General features: G+C 39.3%; 1 protein-coding gene across 1 annotated transcript; it reads left to right on the top strand.

Moving 5' to 3' along the window:
* The first annotated feature begins 565 nt into the window (after positions 1-565).
* On the top strand, positions 566-18,724 carry LOC103203784 (alcohol dehydrogenase 6-like). Its single transcript, XM_042782049.1, is given in 9 exon segments — positions 566-583; positions 712-754; positions 757-843; positions 6,675-6,762; positions 6,875-7,095; positions 8,833-9,089; positions 10,748-10,883; positions 17,822-17,960; positions 18,628-18,724. Coding segments are annotated over 9 exon segments (1,086 nt in total).
* The last annotated feature ends 877 nt before the right edge of the window (positions 18,725-19,601 follow it).

The following is a 19,601-nucleotide window of genomic DNA, read 5'->3' as shown; positions in this document are numbered from 1 at the left end:
CTTCCGAGGAGTGGCTGGTGGGTTTGAACCGCCAGCCGTCTGGTTAGCAGGCAAGTGTCTTAGCCACTATGCTACCAGAGCTCCCATGTATATATATATATATATATATATATACACACACATATATATATATACACATTTATATATATGACTTATGTAGTCATATACATATGAAACCAAACCAAACTCACTGCCTTCAGGTTGATTTCAACTCATAGCAATCACCCCATCAGGTTTTTGGGGCTCTAAATCTTTATGGAAGTAGATTGCATCATCTTCCTTCCACGGAGCCGCTGGTGGGTTTGAATCACTAACCTTCTGGTTAGCAGCCAAAGGTCTTATCCACTATGCTACTATATTGTGTGTGTGTATGTGTGTACATATATACATATATCTCAAAGATTATTGGTGGTTACCAGAGGGAGGAGGAAAGGGGAAGCTTTTGTTTGCAAGGTATTGACTTTATGCTAATGGTTGGAGAATATTTTAGAAAAGGTTAGCAGTAATGGTGGCACAACATGAAAAATATCATCAAAGTCCCTGAGCTGTAATTGTGGAAGTTGTTATGTTGATAAATAACTTGGTGTGTGTGTTTTCCCTATAATAAAAGTACATTTTAAAAAATTAACAAAAAGTTTTAAAACACTAACTATTCTCAAATATCTTTATCTGAGATAGAGAAAACTATAGTACTTTTTGCTTTCCATACAGGTTGTAGCCACAGGGCTCTGTGGTACAGAGATGAAAAAGCTGAACTATCATCACATTTTTCTCCTATTTTGGGCCATGAAGGGGCTGGAGTAGTTGAGAGTGTGGGAGAAGGAGTGAGCACTCTGAAAACAGGTACAAATTGGGACCTGGGGTTTGGAAATAGCAGTAACACAGAACTCACATGAGAAAAGTAAAAGATAAATATATTGAAATCAATTTAGATACAAGGGAAATGTTGCCCATTTCTTAGAAAAAGAGAGATAATTATTCCTCTTACACCAAAATATTAAATATATTTTATTCTCTGCATTTATATTTTAAGAAGAAGAAGAACAAGTAGAAATTGAATGCACTGAAACTAGGTCTGAAAGACAGTACAAATAAGAAAAAAAATTTCCAAAAACAAAAAGGCAACTGCTGGACAATTAATTTAAATGAAACATATGATGAATAGTCAAACACATTAGTGGCACAAAATAGGAAAGGAGATCAGAACTAAAATCAATATATATATAAATTTAATGCTTCTGTCAGGAACTACAGCCTTTGAAAACCTATGTGGCAGTTGTGTTCTGACCTATAAAATAGCTATGAGTTGGAATTAACTCAATAGTAGTAGGTATGGTTAGTTTGTTTTTTTTTTTTTTTCTGTTTTTTGTTTTGTTTTGTTTTCTATGATAGAAGTTGGTCAATGTGATCAAGCTGCCACCAGTTTGCTAGCTGATCACCCTGAGAAATGGTTCCAAATAACAGATTCAGTGTTGGTCTCTGCTGCTGACAGATTGGGCACTCAGCAGTGACTGTAGTCAGGTCAGTCTTGGTGAGTGGAAGTCTGTGTTACTGAGCCTATGCATAACCTCCATCCTTGCTACCATGACCACTTGTTAATGAGTCCATTTCAAAATGATAGGAGTAGCTGAAGAAAGAAGATAACTGGTCTCCACAGAATATTTCATCCTGTCTACTTGATTATTTTAATTAAGTGGACAGGATGAAATAATATCCTCTTTGCAGGTCACCCATTGATGAGCATTCATATGAGATACAAATATCTTCACTTCTTTAGCCCATTTTATGAGGTCTCTCCACATATGTCTTCCTCATACATGTTTGTCAACAATTTTCTAGTCATGTTCCTTCCAAGGCACTCACCATCCAGCCAAATCATTGCCCACAACCCATGAATGAGTATACCATTGTACATCTAGCCATCTCTCCTTCCAACCAAAGAGAACGATCAGCAGCACTTCTCAACGTTCTACCCATTGGGAGGATCTCCCCTCACCTCTGTCCTTCAGGGAAGTCTCAAAAAGGGGTTCCAGTGCTGTTGTTGTTGTTGTTGTTATATGCCATCGAGTCGGCCCCGACTCATAGCGACCCCTCCTTGGGTTTCCGAGGCAGTATCACTACGGAAGTAGGATTGCCCAACCTTCCTTCCGAGGAGTGGCTGGTGGGTTTGAACAGCCAGCCTTCTGGTTAGCAGTCAAGTGCCTTAGGCACTATGCTACCAGAGCTCCAATTTCAAGTGGTGACTGCATATAGTACAGAACCAGGAATGAGTTTTCTCTTCCTCAATCAACTGATCATAATGAACTGCCCATGAGGTCAGAGGTGCAGATTGGGAGAGGGAAAGTAATGACTGGAGTAGAGTTTATGGGCATTTGGGCCCCTTCCTCATACAACTTACTTATGCCTTTCAGGTCCTGCTCAAGCCTTATCTCTATTTATATATCAGTTTCATTTAATAATGGAGTACTGTTGTGCATGTCCAACACTCAGTGGCAGTGGCAGTAGGCAGCTCAGGCTGCATGATGACTTAGTGGCCCATGGTTAGGTGTTCAGTCACTACTAAGACCCAGTAACAAGCCAAAAGGTTTTTCTAAAAAGGAAAGTAGTTTTCTACAGAGGATGGCAGGGCTTTGCCCCAAAAGCCTAAGGTCCTGCACTGTGACTCACCAATAAGGACCTTCCTGACTCCAAATATCATTTCTATCTGCCACTGACACTTCAAGCACCATTGGATCAGCTGGATCATATGGCCCAAGTGGCAGAACTTGCATGGCAGCCTGAACTTTTTGCAGTGCCTTCTGTTGTTCTGGGCAATATTCAAAACTAGTAGTTTTTTGAGTCACTTGACAAACAGGTCAGAATAATACACCCAAATGAAGAATATATTGCCTCTAAAATCCAGTCACACCAGGTATTGTGCCTTTTTTTTAGTTGTAGAAGGGGCCAGATGCAATCACTTATCCTTCACTTTAGTAGGTGTATCTCCACATGCCCCACAGCACTGGAACCCTAGAAATTTCACTGAGGTGGAAGGCATTTGAATTTTGGGGGGTTAATTTCCCATCTTCTACCATGCAAATATCTCACCAATAAGTCTAGAGTCATTCATAATGTTATCAATGCAATGGGTCAGTGTGACATCTTCTTGAAGGAAAGGTGATCAAGCCTCCTGTGGAATAAATTACAACATAGGGTTGGAGAACTGATATACCCCTGGGGCTTACTGGAACTTGTGTCTAGTTATTGGTCTAGAAACAAAAATGGGTGGCATGAGTGGTTCCTGGGAACATTCAGAAATGTGTTGTAAGGCATTTGCCTCAAGCAATGCCCCAGACAAAGTTTCAGGGCCACCTCAGGTGATTTCTCAGAAAATGACTCATCAAGCATAGCTCAGTATCGTCAGATGAGGGTAAGAAGGTTGATTCTGATGGTAGCGGTGATTCAAAGGAATTTAGGGGCTCAGTGTTCACAGCTACCTGATTATCTTCCCATATATTACCATCTCAAATTTTAAGATCCCATTTCTTCCCATTCAATGCCTCACTTTAACTTCAGACACCATTTTAGATTGGCAATTCAACTGATATTGTAATTCAGCCACTCTTATAAGATTCTGGGTTTGGTTTTCAACAATATCAGCTCTGTTACTACAAGAAATAAGACTTTCTTTAAGGGGAAAAGTGGAAATATTGAAGTCTTTTATGTGGCCCTTAAGCTGTGACTCTGAAGCCCTGAGATAATCTCTTTGTTTCATCACTTTGTCTAGGTAAGTAGAACAAATCTAGCAGCTTCCTTATATTCTCATTCTCACAAAACTGCAAAAAAAGTATCAAACATGTGACCCACCAAACTCTCACTTCTCATCAATACTTGATCTATTGGTGGTGACATTTTGGGTATTAATATTATCACCTCATGATGTGGATTAGCAGTGCCCTCTTTATTAATGGTGGCAAAGTCATCATCAGTGCCTTTAAGGCTAGTCAAACTTGATAATCAATTTAGAAAACCCATTCTTTCGATTTTGTTTCTCTAGAAACATTCCCAGTACCAAATATTTTAGCCTGGGTTCTCTAGAGAAGCAAAATCAGTGAAATATATATATGTGTGTGTGTGTGTGTATATATATATATATATATATTTTGTTGTTGTTGTTGTTGTTATGTGCCGTCGAGTCAAACCTGACTCATAGCGACCCCTCCTTGGGTTTCCAAGGCAGTATCACTACGGAAGTAGGATTGCCCAACCTTCCTTCCGAGGAGTGGCTGGTGGGTTTGAACCGCCAGCCGTCTGGTTAGCAGGCAAGTGTCTTAGCCACTATGCTACCAGAGCTATATATATATATATATATTTAAGAGAAAGATTTTTCTCAAGGAAATGACTCACACAGTTGTAGAGGTTGCCAAGTCCCAAGTTCATGAGTCAAATGTCAGGCTGGAGGCTTCTCCTGATTCACATAGGTGCAGGGGCTAATGAACCCAAGATCATCAAGCAAGAGAGTAGGCCTCTGGCTGCAGTGACTGAGGAATCCAAGATTGCCGGGGGCTCTGAAGGGAATAATCACAAAATCACTAGACAATACAGCAGGTTGCTGGTTCAAGTCCAAAGAACTGGAGGTCAGATGATCATGGGCCAGATGCAGGATCTAAATCAAGCAAAAAGCTAGAGAGCTTTTCCAGAATATCCATATACACTGGAAGCAGGCCATAAAACCAAAAAAAAAAAAAAAAAAACTCACTGCCAACAAGTCAATTCAAATACCTTAGACACTATGCCACCAGAGCTCCTTGAAGCAAGCCATAAAACCTGAGGAAATTCCCTCCTCATAGCAGATCTCATCATGGGGGAAGACCACATTACAACTGCCAAACCACTGAAAATCATGGCCAGCCTAGTTGAAACACAACTCCAACCATCACATTATGTAAACATTTTTTAAATGATGGAAAGCCATATGTAGTAAAATTAGTACTCTCTAAGATAAGTTAAAAAAGCAAGGCCCAAAATATAATAGATAGTATGCTAGCCTTGAGGAGCTCTGGTGGCATAATGCCTAAGGCATTTGACTGCTAACCAGAAAGCTGGTGGTTCAAACTCACCAGCCACTCCTCAGAAGGAAGATAGGCAATCTACTTCCATAGAGATACCGCCTCAGAGAACCAAGGAGGGGATGCTATGAGTCAGAATTGACTCAACAGCAGTGAGTTTGGGTTTTTTGGTTTTATTCTAGCCCTGCATTTTTAAAGAGGATATGTATCTCTGAAAGATACCATAGTAATTGTCTCTAAGGTGCAGAAATGAGGAAATGAGGAACAAAAAAAAAAGTAGCACATTCATAGAGTAAGAATTTAAAAATGTTTGTAGTTTAAATTTTTATCCTGTGAATGTGTAACTTTTTTTTTTTTTAGTAACATATTCATAGGGTAAATATTTAAATTACACAAAAGTAAGACACCCTGTTCCTCATTTCCTCTCTTCTCCACTTTAGAGACAATTACTATGGTATTTTTCAGAGATATATGTCTTCTTTACAAACGCAAGGCTAGCACACTATTATATTTTGGGCCTTTTTATCCTATGAATGTGTTACTTTCTAAAAATCAAGCTACATTTTAGAAAGAGTGCTAACCAGAAGGTTGGCAGTTCAAACCCACCAGCCACTCGGAGGAAGAAAGACTAGGCAATCTACTTCCATAGAGATGCCGCCTCAGAAACCCAAGGAGGGGTCACCATGAGTCGGAATCCACTTGATGGCAGTGACTTTTGTTTGGTTTAAAAAAAAAAATCCTAAAAAGCTTTTTACTGAAAATATGAAATGAAATAAATTGTCCTGGTTAGACAAAGGACCAGCCACTAAGTTCATCACAAGCAAGCTATTCTATCTTCTCATTATATTTAAATCATTGCTAGAGAAATCTGCCTACCTTTAGTCTCCATGCCAAGAAAGAAAACTTTCTATAAAACACAGAAGACAGCATTTACATAATCCTTCCTTTCTGATCCAGAAGCTTATTCTGTGAGTGTGTGGTATCCATATTTTACATCCAGTCCCTGAAAGCAAAGTTGGTTTAGAAAATGTCGGATAAGACTACATGACAACATCATTTGGTGCTCGTGGAGGAAAGTACAAAGGAGAAATATCTGGGGCCATCTCCTCAGGATTCAGCCACTGAGCCCTGGGCACAGCAGGATGGTTCACAGATGGCAAAGACATCCACTCTTTTGGAAGGCATTTTATTTTCTTAGTAGTATCAGGCATAGTTAAATATGGAAATAATTGTCAGCTATCACCATAATGATATATTCTTAGTGTGTCAACAACAAGGAACCCTTGTTGTTGACACACTGAGAGACACCAAGCCCTGTTCATTTAAAAAATGAAGTTCTACCAGCAGAGGGAAGAAGGGGGCAAAGAGAAGCTATTATTAAAAACGGACTGAGCTTCTGTTAAGGGCGACAGAAAATTTTGGGAACAGATAATGGTAATGGTCACACAATGTGATGAAAATAATTAATGTCACTGAATTGTACATGTAAAATGTTGAATTGGCAAATGGTTTATGAGATATATATGCCATCTCTGGTGGCATAGTGCCCAAGGCATTTATTTGACTGTTAACCACAATTTTAAAAAGGAAATCAAGTTGTAATAAGAAATTCTTTTGCTCTTCTAGGTGACAAAGTTATCACATTCCCTCTCCCACAGTGTAGAGAATGCACTGCTTGTCTGAATTCTAGGGGAAATTTTTGTATAAAAATAAAGTAAGTCTTTGCTATTATTTTCTTATTGAAAAATGTTAATTCAATATCATTTGGAGAGATCTAAGTTTTCTAATTCTAAATATTTCTTTAGTTTCTTTTTTGTCTATAAAAGAGAGTCATACAATGGACTGATATCTGATGGCACCACTAGGTTTACCTGCAAGGGAAAATCAGTATATCACTTTGCTAACATGAGCACTTTCTCTGAATACACAGTGATAAACCAAATGGCAGCTGCCAAGATTGAGGCAGATGTAGCCCTTGAGAAAGTATGCCTAATTAGCTGTTGTTTTTCCACTGGATATGGTGCTGCAATCAATACTGCCAACGTGAGGGACATTTTTACTCACTATGAATGGAATGCATGGATACTGCATGATTTAATATCAGGAAGGGAGTGTATCAGGATTGTATCCTTTCACCATACTTACTCAATTTGTGTGGTGAGTAAACAATCCAAGAAGCTGGATTATAGAAGAAAAATGTGGCATCAGGATTGGAGGAACTCATTAACAACCTGTGATATGCTGATGACACAACTTTGCTTGCTGAAAGTGAGGATGACTTGAAACACTTACTGTTCTGGTTACCTAGAGCCGCTCTAACAGAAAATACCACAAATGGGATGGCTTTAACAAACAAGAGTTTATTCTCTTACAATTTGGAGGCTTTAAGTCCAAGTTCAAAGTGCCAGGCTCTAGGGGCTGGATGAAAGCCCCTCAGCCTTGGGCTTCAGCTCTACCTCCTGCTCCTGGCCCACTGAAGTTAGAGGCTTTTCTTCACTCAGACAGCTGCTCTCTGCTGAGGCTGCTAAGCCCAAGGTTGACAACTAAAAAGGCACAGTCCCGATACTATCAAATCACATGGCAGGCCATTAATTCAAGTCCATTGTAAGTCCCCAGGTCGGCAGAGCATGGCAGACAGAACAACGACACAGCTACATGCAGGGTCCAAGCGTGCCATAAACTAGAGACCATTCCCAAAGGCCATTCCCTTATACACAGGAAGCAGACCACATCCCAAAAGCACCTACTCAGCTGCTTGTGGTAGATCCCTCCATGGAGTTGATTGCCGGTCTCATCATGGGGAATAACTATCACCAGCTGCCCAGCCACTCAACCAGGCCCAGCCAAGTTGACATGCAAACTGAATCACCACAATACAGTGGTAGTCGGGCACCATCTAGTTCTTCTGGTCTCATAGTCATATAGGCTGAGGATTGCATGGTATACCAGTCGGTTGGACTAATTGTTTCCATGCATCTTTGGTTTTCTTCATTCTTCTTTGCTGAGAGCCCTTCTTAAAGTTGCTGTTCAATTTTAGGTCTTTGCCTTTTACAGTGTTCAGTAGTTCCCATAACATACAGAAAATAAGAGTGGCAGTGGTTCCATTTAAATTGGTCCAATTTTAGACTGTAATTAAAAAGAAAAAAAAAAGCTTTAGGTGCTCTGGTGTTGTAGTGGTTAAGGCATTTGGCTGCTAACCAGAGGTCAGTGGTCCAAACCCATTGCCTGCTCCAAGGGACAAAGATGTGGTAGTCACTTCCGTAAAGATTTACAGCCTTAGAAACCCAATAGGGCAGTTCTACACTGTGGTCTCTATGAGTTAGAATCAACTCAACGGCAATGACTTTAAAAAGTCTTAGCCTTCATAAGGCATTGCCACTGTAAGTAATGTAAAGTTTATAGATATTAAAAAAAAAAGAAGAAGAAGAAGAAGAAAGGGACAGTTGAAGGAAGATGGAGATAGGTTTAAGGGACTTGAATATATCTGATATTGAATCAATATTCTGTCAAATAAATCTTAAGATTCCATGAATGTTAATTAAAATACTTCCATCCATGGTAATTCCTGGGACTTTGAAACTCTATTCACAGGTAGTTTTTTGCTTCTATTGCAAACAAGTGTTCCATATCTGAAAAGATATTGAGACACTAAAACTCCAGTTTTAGTGTTTTATCTGAAAATGTCCTATGTTAATGTCTCAAAGAAAGTATGCACTTGGCCTTCCCAATTGAATAAATGTACATGTTCCATTGCCATTGTTTTCTGGGTTTTCTGCCTTTATATGCTCAGGCTCCCCCTGTGTAGTACTTGGTCTTGGAGCAGTGAGCTTGTCTGTAATCATGGGCTGTAAGGAAGCAGGAGCAGCCAGGATCATCGGAGTGGATGTCAACAAAGACAAGTTTGAAAAAGCAAGAGAAGTGGGTGCCACTGAGTGCATCAGCCCACAAGAATTCAAGATACCTATTCAAGAAGTTTTATTTGGGATGACTGGTGCTGGTGCAGATTTTTGCTTTGAAGCCATTGGAAACCCAGAAACTGTGGTATGTACTCTTTTATAGGGAACATTACCAGTATTTGTTCAGGTGATCATCTTAGATTTTTATTTAATGAAACATCTGAAATTCTCTACACATTTCTCTAACTTTCTCTGTGCCCCATGAGATCCCAGATGGTACCCTTTATCCATACAATAAATCTGTTCATTATCCAAGATACTCATTGAATCTATAACTTTTGTGCTAGGTTTTCTTCTCCCTCTCTGTTCTATCATACCAGTCCTTCATATAAGCATATATTCTCAAACATACAGGAGAGTAAGACTTTGTAAAGAATTCTGGCTAAATTATTTCATTACAAAACACAGCCTGGTAACTATAATTTCTGAGCCAGGAAATTTAAGCTAGATAAGTAAAACCTGAATTCAAGATCCCGTAAAACACTGAGTGAGCTTTGCACTTTCAACAAAGTCCTTAGTGTTAGATCTGAGATAAGCTTCCATCAATGTTATTTATCAATCTCAACTAAATGGGCTTATTTCAAAAATGAAATGTTTTAAAATAGTTTATATGTTTGTTTGTTTGTTTCTCCTGAGTGAACATGATTTGTATAGAAGAACATGAATTGACAGGAAGTTATTTTAAAACCTGAAACTTGTTTTCTTTGGAGATTTGAAGAAATAGTGTATTATTGGGTTGCATGGAAAATCTTATAATCAGCTGTATGAAAATTCAAGAACTGCCTCATCCAAACAGGGCCGTTTCCCCAGTATACAAAATGTTTTCCTTCCTCATTATATCTAAATTCCCTCTTCTGTAAAAAGAATGTAGCAAAACATTTCATATACTCTTGCTCTGAGAAATAGCTTTGAAAATGACTTGCATAAACATGACTGTTTATTATCATTTAATAGCACACCAAAAAAAAAAACTCACTGCCCTCTAGTCAATTTGATTCATAGCCACCCCTCCTTGGGTTTCCAAGGCATTATCTCTATGGAAGTAGATTGCCCAATATTCCTTCCAAGGAATGGCTGGTGGTTTGAACCACCAACCTTCTGGTTAGCAGTCAAATGCCTTAGGGACTGTGTCACCCAAGCTCCCTAATAGTACACAGTACTATACAAATATCTAACTGTCCCCGTTAATGTTAAAAAAAAAAAGTCAGTAATAACCAACCACTTGTGTTACTGATGGTTCTGATAAAAATTATTACCAAGAATGTTGTTATTATTTTCACTCTTGTTACTTTAATATATTGAATCCTATATACCAGGAGCACTGGTGGTACAACGATTAAGTGATCAGCTGCTAACAAAAATGCCAGTGGTTTGAAATCACAGTCTGCTTCTCAGGAGAAAAGCCATCACTATCAGCTCCTATAAAGAGTGTAACATAGGATAATACCCTATAGGGCAGTTTAGCTCTGTCACACTGTTCATTCTATGAATCAGAATCAACTCAATGGCAAATAACATGGGTCGGAATTGACTCCGAAGCACACAACAAAAACAACATATATAAGGCAGCATACAATATCTTAACTATTTCATAGCATCCTTAAAAAATAAATATTATCACAAATGAGGATAGGGAGCATCAGAAAAGAGGGTGACAGATCAGTCACTCAAGCTGAGATTAAAAGTTAGATGTGAATCCTAAGTACATCTTTTAACCCCTATTCTGCATTTTCTTTATAACAGGTAGCTGCCCTGGCCTCTTGCCATGAAAGCCATGGTGTCTGCGTGTTTGTGGGGATGTTGACTGATCGTGACCAGCTCAATATCAGTGGTCACTTATTGTTCTCAGGGCGTTCCTTAAAGGGATCTATTTTTGGAAGTATGCATGAAGCACAAAAGGGTGGGAATGTCTGAGCACAAAAGGGTGGGAATGTCTGAGGTTTGGAGGTGGAGAACAGGGGAAGATGTAACATAAATATTTAGAAGGGACCCAAAGCAAGTGTTTTAGATCATTGTTTTTGTTTCAGTGCATGAATACTCAAGGTCAGGGCATGAATATTAGATGTAGTCAGTTGCTTCTTGTTAAGATTTCTTTTCACACAAAAGGATAGAAAACATTTTTAAAAATTGATAAACAATCATTCAGAGAAGAGCTGACACCAATCCTACTGAAACTATTCCAGAACACAGAAAAGGATGGAATCCTCCAAAATGCATTTTATTAAGCAGGCATAAACCTGATGCCAAAACCAGGCAAAGACACCATTAAAAAGGAAAACTACAGAGCAATATTCTTCATGAATGTTGTTGTAAGGTGCCGTAGAGTCGTTACTGACTCATAGTGACCAGGAGAATGAAACACCACCCAATCCCATGCCAGCTCCATGATCCTTGCTATACTTGAGCCTCATTACAGCCACCATGTCAATCCATCTCATTGAAGGCCTTGCCTTCTATCATCAACCCTCCACCTTACCAAGCACGACATCCTTCTCCAGGGAATGGTGTCTTCTGAGAACATGACCAAAGTAGGTGAGATGAAGGCTGGCTATTCTCGCTTCCAAGGAGCATTCTAGCTGCACTTCCTCTAGGACAGATCTGTTAGTTCTTTTAGCAATCCATGGTGTTTTAAGCATTCTTCACCAGCACCACAACTCAAAAGCATGAACTCTTCTTTGGTCTTCCTTATTCATTGTCCAGCTCTCACGTGCATATGAGACGACTGAAAATACCATGGTTTGTGTCAGGTGCATCTTAGTCCTCAAGGAGACATCTTCGCTTCTCAGCACATGAAAGAGGTTCTTCACAGCAGACTTGCCCAGTGCTATACGTCACCTTATATCCTGACTGCTGCTTCCATTGGCGTCAATTGTAGAACCAAGCAATGTGAAGTCTTTGACAACTTCAATCTTTTCTCCATTTATCTTGATGCTGTTTATAGGTCCAGTTGTGAGGATTTTTGTTTTCTTTACACTGAGATGTAATCCATACTGCAAACTGTATTCTTTGATCTTCCTCAGTAAGTGCCTCAAGTCATCCTCACTTTTAGCAAGCAAAGTTGTATCGTCAGTGTATCACAGGTTGTTAATGATTCTTCCTCCAATCTTGATGCCATGTTCCTCTTCATATAGTCAAGCTTCTTGGATTATTTGATCAGCATATGAATTGAATAAGTATGGGGAAAGGCTACAACCCTGACACACTCCTTTCTTGATTTTAAATCATGCAGTGTTCCCTTATTTTGTTCGAACGACAGCCTCCTGGTCAATGGACAGGTTCCTCATGAGTGCAATTAAGTGCTCTGGAATTCCCATTCTTCCCAATGTTGTCCACAATTTGTTATGATCCACACAATCAAATGCCTTTGCAGAGTCAATAAAACACAAGTAAACAGCTTTCTAGTATTCTTTGCCTCGAGCCAAGATCCATCTGCCAGCAGCTATGATATCCCTTGTTCCATATCCTCTTCTGAATCCAGCTTGCACCTCTGGAAGTTCTCTGTCAATATGCTGCTGCAATCATTTTTTAATTGTCTTCAGTAAGATCTTACTTGTGTGTGATATTAATGACATTGTTCAATAATTTCCACATTGTATGGGATCACCTTTCTTTTGAAGGAGTACATATATGAATCTCTTCCAGTCAGTTGGCCAGGTAGCTGTCTTCCAATTCTCTTGGCATTACCGAGTGAGTGACTCCAGTGGGGCATCCATTTGTTGAAACATCTCAATGGATATTCATCAATTCCTGGAGCCTTGTTCTTCACCAATTCCTTCATTGCAGCTTCGACTTCCTCTTTCAGTACCATTGGTTCTTGAACATATGCCACCTTGTAAAATGGATGAAGACTGACTGGTTCTTTTTGGTACAGTGACTCTGTGTATTCCTTCCATATTCTTTTGATATTTCCTGCATCAGTCAATATTTTGCCCATAGAATCTTTCAATATTGCAACTTGAGGCTTAATTTTTTTCCTCCATTCTTTCAGCCTGAGAAATGCTGAACATGTTCTTCCCTTTTGGTTTTCTAAGTCCAAGTCTTTGCACATTTCATTATAGTAATTGGTTTTGTCTGCTCAAGCTGCTCTTTGAAATCTTCTATTCAGCTCTTTGATCTTGTCATTTCTTCCACTTGCTTTAGCTACTCTCTGCTCAAGGACAAGTTTCAGAGTCTCTTCTGTCATCCATTTTGGCCTTTTCTTCTTTTCTCATCTTTTTAGTGATCTCTTGCTTTCTTCATGGATGATGTTCTTGATGTCATCCCACAATTCTTCTGGTTTCGGTTGTTGGTGTTCAATGCATCAAATCTTTTCTTCATGAATATATACCCAAAAATCTTCAACAAAATCCTAGCCAGTAGACTCCAACAACATAACAAATAATAATAATAATAATAATAATGCATTAGGACCAAGTTGGATTCCTATCAAGTATGCAAGGATGGTTCGATATTGGGGGGGAATCAGTGTAATTATCACATAAGTAAAATGAAGGAAAAGAATCACATGAGCTTATCAATCAATGCTGAAAAGGTATTTGATATAATCCAACATCCATTCCTTATTTAAAAAAAAACTGTCAAGAAAATAGGACTAGAAGAGAATTTCTCAACATAATAATGTGTTAATGGAGAGAAACTGAAACCATTCCCCTTGTGAACAGGAACCAGACAAGGATGCCTTCTATCACCACTTCTACCCAGCATTCTATTAGAAATCCTAGCCAGAGCAATAAGGCAAGAAAGGGAAATCAAAGCATCCAAATTGGTAATGAAGAAGTAAAACTATGCCTATTTGCTGATGATATGATCCTATACATACAAAACCCAAGAGACTCAGCAAAAAAACTACTGGAACTTACAGAAAGATTTGGCATAATGGCAGGATACAAGATCAACATACAAAAATCAGTTGGATTCCTCTATACTAGCAAAGATATCTCTGAAAAGGAAATAAATCATCTATGACAAACATGAATGAGACTTTAGGCATATTCTATCCTGGGGCAAAATTTCTCTTCATCTGTGAACCTGGGAAATGTACATTACAAGGTATCTGCTTCCAAAGTATAATGGTATAACAGCCACAAGATAGACATTCCCATTACAAATGGGAGAAATTAGAGAAACAAAAGTGATAATGGGGACCAAGCCAGTCCAAAACTCAGCAGAACAATTTACATCAGCTCTCATAGTTTGAAAATAACCTTCTGTTTTCTGAGACCATCTGGGTAATGGTTCTGACCTCCACACTGTAGGTGTTGATCACACCCTCTGACTTCTAGGTGGAGGCCCCTGGGCTCTGGGCTTCATCTCTGTCTTCCAGGCACACATGAATGGCAACTCAGATCCCTGGGCATTAACCAAAAAACCAAATCACTGCCATTGAGTTGATTCCAACTCACAGCAACACCATGCTTCTTACAAAAGTTCTACTGATCTCTCAGCTATTCCAGGAATAGTTCTTTTCTTCTCTTGGGTTCAACAGTTGTAGCTCCTTTGGCCTATTTCCTGCCAGTAGGATTCTAAGAGGCTATGGTAGTTAAGTTTCTGTGTCAAATTAGCTGGGCTGTAAGGAGCTCTGGTAGCATAGTGCCTAAGGCACTTGACTGCTAGCCAAAGGCTGGTGGTTCAAACTCACCAGCCACTCCTCGGAAGGAAGGTTGTGTAGCCTACTTCCGTAGTGATACTGCCTCAGAAACCCAAGGAGGGGTCGCTATTAGTTGGGTCCAACTTGACAGCACATAGCAACAACAACAACTTAGAATAGCTTGGCAGTTGAATGCAATTATTCCCATGATGAGATTGAATGTGGTGTGATAACTCCATGGTGGAATCTGCTGTGAGCAGTTAATTAGTTGCCTTTGGGGTATGGCCTGCTTCCAGTATTTATGGGGAAGCTTTGAGAAAGGTCTCTATCTTTTTGGCACATCTGGATCCTGCATTTGGCTGAGTCTTCATATCAGTGGCCTGCAACATTGCCTGGCAATCTTGGGATTGTTCCTGGACTTGAACCAATAGCCTACTCTGCTGCCTACCAATCTTGGAACTGTGTCATTTTACCTGCTAATCTTGGATTCTTTAGCCTCAGCTGCTAGCAGCGTCTGAGGTAGGAGATGTCTCTAGATCCAGTAGACCTAGAATAAGAGCAGAACTGAAGCCCATGGTGGAGGGGACTTCATCTAGCCTCTAGAGCCAGCACTCTGAATTTGGACTGTAAGAGAATAAATTCCTGTTTGTTAAAGCCATCCACTTGTGATATGTCTGTTACAGCAGCACTAGAGAACCAGTAAGTCTGGTGGCCTAGTGCCTAAGGCACTTGACTGCTAACCAGAAGGCTGACGGTTCAAACACACCAGCCACTCCTCGGAAGGAAGATTGGGCAATCTATTTCTGTAGTGATACCACCTCAGACACCCAAGGAGGGGTCACTGTGAGTCAGATCCAACTCGACAACAGTGAGTTTCATTTGGTTTTGGAGAGAACCAAGACAAGCTGACAGCTCTTTCCTTTTCTCCTATCTCTATCACCTTCAGTCTAAGCAGATAGGTTTTCTGCTGTGGTAGTTGGTTGAATGCATCTGTTACACATTTAATCTCTTCAACGAAAGTTTGTGTAGCCATGGCCCTTGGTGAAAATTCTAGGACATGTGTCCTTAAATCATACAACAGAATTTTCCAAATCTTTAAGTTTTCTTTTCATTTCACACAGTTCATTTTTAAAGCCATCTCCTACCTCTCACATTTCACTATAAGCAATAAGAAGAAACCAAGCAGCACATTTAAGCTCTTGCTTAGAAATCCTTTCAACCAAATACCAAAGTTCATCATTTACAAGTTTTACCTTCCACCAAACATTTGAACATAACTCAGACAAGCTCTCTGCCACTGCATAAAAAGCATCACCCTCTGCTTTCCAGAAATGAGAAAGCCACCAAATTCTCTCTGGTAACTCTCTGATACAGAACTTAGCACGATCACATGTTCATCATTTCCTTTTAAAGCCTCACCAGAAGCTTCTCATCCACATTTCAAGCAACATGCTGTTGCTGGCACCATATGTATTCTCTCAGACAAGAGACTTTCTCTATACCTCTCCTCATTTCCTTCTGAATCCTCATCCAAATTGCCTTTGAGTTCCATAATTCTATCAACAATCTTTTCAAGGCAATGCAGGTTTTTACTGTTAAGTGCCTAAAAACTCTTCCAGCCTCTACCATTTACCCATTTCCAAAACTACTTCCACATTTTAGATATCTGTTAGAGCAGCACCCCACACTTGGTACCATATTCTGTCTTAGTTAACTAGTCCTGCTATGGCAGAAATACCATAAGTGGATGACTTTAACATACAGAGATTTATTTTCTCATAGTTTAGGAGGTTCCACGTTTGGGAAATTACAAGTCCAAATTCCCCTGGCTCTAGGGAAAGTTTTTTGTCTCTCTCTGTTGGCTCTGAGGGAAAGTCCTTATCTCTTTTCCTTGGTTTCCTGGTGATTTGCACATGGCATGGTATCTATTTCCCCCATCTCTGCTTGCTGGCTCTCTTGTTAATCTATACTATATCTGAAAAGACATCAACTCAAGATACACCCTATCCTAATCCTGTCTCATTAATATAACAAAGACAACCCACTTCCAAATGGAATTATAACCACATGACCCCTTTTGGGTTTCTGAGGCATTAAATCTTTGCAGAAGTAGATTGCCCAGTCTTCCATGGAGTGGCTGGTGGGTTTGAACCATCAACCCTCTGGATAGCAGTCAAATGCCTTAGGCATTACACCACCAGAGCTCCTTCAATTCAATCCGTAACTGTTTCCTATAACAGAAACCAACTTAAGTAGAAAATAAATTCTTTGGGGTGTTAATGATTTTCACAATCAGTGGGAAGGCTGGGGAACACAACCTAGGCTAGAACCAACAAAAGCAAGTAACTGCGAAGATGCTACCTCAGAGCAATCTGCTTAGCACACTGTTGTTTCTTTGAACAATTACACCACACCACCCTTTCCAGAAATGAGAAAGCCACCAAATTCTCTCTGGTAACTCACTGATCTGTAACTTCACGGGGCTAAATGTAAGAGCACTGTTTCTAGAAAATCATGAAAATATAGAGAATACAATGCTAAGCTCATCATTACCTGTGCAACTCTTATTTCCTGACCAAACCAAAAACCAAACTCACTGCCACAGAGTCAGTCTCGACTCAGCGATACCTCCTTGGGTTTCTGAGGCAGTATCTCTATGGAAGTAGATTGCCCAATCTTCCTTCCAAGGAGTGGCTCGTGGGTTTGAAGTGCCAGCCGTCTGGTTAGCAGTCAAATGCCTTATATTATTCCCACATTATTTCATACATACTCTTTTTCACTAGGTTCACTGCATGATAGGAGTTCTTTTCCCTTAAGGTATTTGGCTCTTTTGTGAAGCTGCACATCAAAACACACAAACACACAAAGAGGAAATTTCTAACCTATGAATTGCTTTCTTTCATGATTCCTAAGACTTTGGCCTTTGTTATATTTTAGATATGGATCCACTGCTTCCCACAGAAAACAACCTAATACCAAGAACATCTCAAGACAAGGCCCAGGTTCTACCTACTTAATTCTTTTCTATAGTACTAGAGGTCTCCTTTAGGAAAACAGCCTTCTCCATGAGGCACGTGGTTGCAACAGGGATTCTAAAGAATGGGCAAGTTAAATGAACACCCTTAGATTTCCTCAGTCAAAGCCAACACCTCCAACGTTTACTCTGGATGTTGGTTCTTTTCAAGTGAAGTCTCATGCATAAAATCTGTCCTTAATCTATGTATTTCCAGGCTGGAAGAGCAGAGATGATGTTCCTAAGCTGATTTCTGATTATATGGCAAAGAAGTTTAATCTAGATGCACTGATTACCCATACTCTGGATTTTGATAAAATCAATGAAGCAGTTGAATTAATGAAAACCGGGAAATGGTAAGTTTCTCACATAATGTTTATGTCTATGTGTTTGGGACCAAGAGAAAGAGTGTGTGGGCATGGGGGAAGGCAGGAGGAGGATTGCCACACCTGGAGGAGCCACATGCAGACAACTGAAGAAGGCTTCCAGAATTTTTTTAAGTATCTCCTCCTTTCTGTATTTTTTATGCCTAGTTCTTAAAATTACAACCCTGAAAATAGTTAATTGTCCATTTACCCTTACTATTAATATTTTATTTCCAAGTTGGCACTTTTTAAAATAGCATGGTGATTAATGAAATCAACTTATAAACTTTTGCCCACATTTAAGTATATAGTTTACAAAGAGGCTATTGTGGGTTTTGTTGCTGTTCTATTTTAAGGGGGAAATTATCCCTAGGATCCTAAATCCTGACTCCTGTCTCTAGTACAAAAGACTGAAACTAGCAATAAATTGGGCTCTGGTATTCTCCACATAGGTATATGCCTGAATAACTACTCTATAACTCTGGGTGTCATTTTGAAAAGTTGTCTCACAATTAGCTTATATACCTATTTTTCATTTAGACTAAAGAGAAGCAAGTATAGACTACTGAGCCACAAAGGAAAAATCTTAAATGCCAAAGTACAAATGTTGGTTTGGAAAACTTTCAAGTTTTTTTTTCCTTTTTCTTTTCTTTTCCAGTATCCGCTGTGTCCTGATGCCTTACATACAACAAAATTTATGTAAGATCTACAGCATATTTCACCAGCTGAATTACATTCTAATCTTCATGATTTAGAATTATACACACAATGCTGTCTCTATGTTTTTGCCTCTGAATAACTCTACATTGGACTCAAATCTAGCTTCTTCTCACATCACATCATCAGACTGATTCTTATCTGTCTTTTGCCACCTAGGATTATTCTCCTTTTTAGAGCTCAATTAAGGTAAGCTGGAATCAAACAATTCCAGACCCTTCATACATCTGAACTCACTATAAGATGCTTCCGTTTTTATACTTGCTTCTGGGCCCATGCTTCCGTGCATACTGTGTCTCTCCCATACCATATTAGCCTTGACAGGAAGCCCATTTCACACCAAAGAAACAAAACTCCTCATTCATACTTTTCCTAAAGGTCCATAGTAAAGGAAGCCAGTGGAAGAGGGGGTCTTCATCAGAGCAACACAAATAAATCCTATTGAATATTAAATATTTCATTCTTAATATATCTCACTCAAGGGGAATGTCTACTGATATTTCACCTTATATAACCCAATCTGAAACCCTTAGCAGGTCGTATTTATATTACCTGGCTTCATAACTAAGCAATTTAGAGGTCCAGCAAAAACATAAAGCTGGAAGAGGTAGATGAAGTCTGGTTATCTGTCCATTGTCACCTAGAATTATCCTCCTTTTTGGAGTTCAATTAAGGTTAGCATTTTTGCATCCTGTTTTCTGATTCTATCATAATGACTATCACACAGATAAAATTTCTGTATTGATTTATGTAATGGCCTGTATTTGTTTTCTGTTGGTACATAACAAATTATCCCAAACTAATGACCCAAAACAAACATACACATTTATTATTTCACAGTTTCTGTGGGTCAAGATCTCAGGAGCATCTTAGGTGGGGGTTCCACCTCAGAGTCCATCATGAGGTTGCAGTGAA

The sequence above is a fragment of the Orycteropus afer genome, unplaced genomic scaffold, assembly GCF_000298275.1.
Source record: "Orycteropus afer afer isolate SDZICR_OR568_19922 unplaced genomic scaffold, OryAfe1.0 scaffold00229, whole genome shotgun sequence".
Taxonomy (NCBI): domain Eukaryota; kingdom Metazoa; phylum Chordata; class Mammalia; order Tubulidentata; family Orycteropodidae; genus Orycteropus; species Orycteropus afer.
Note: the sequence above shows the minus strand (reverse complement) of the source record. Positions and strands in the feature narration are given on the sequence as shown.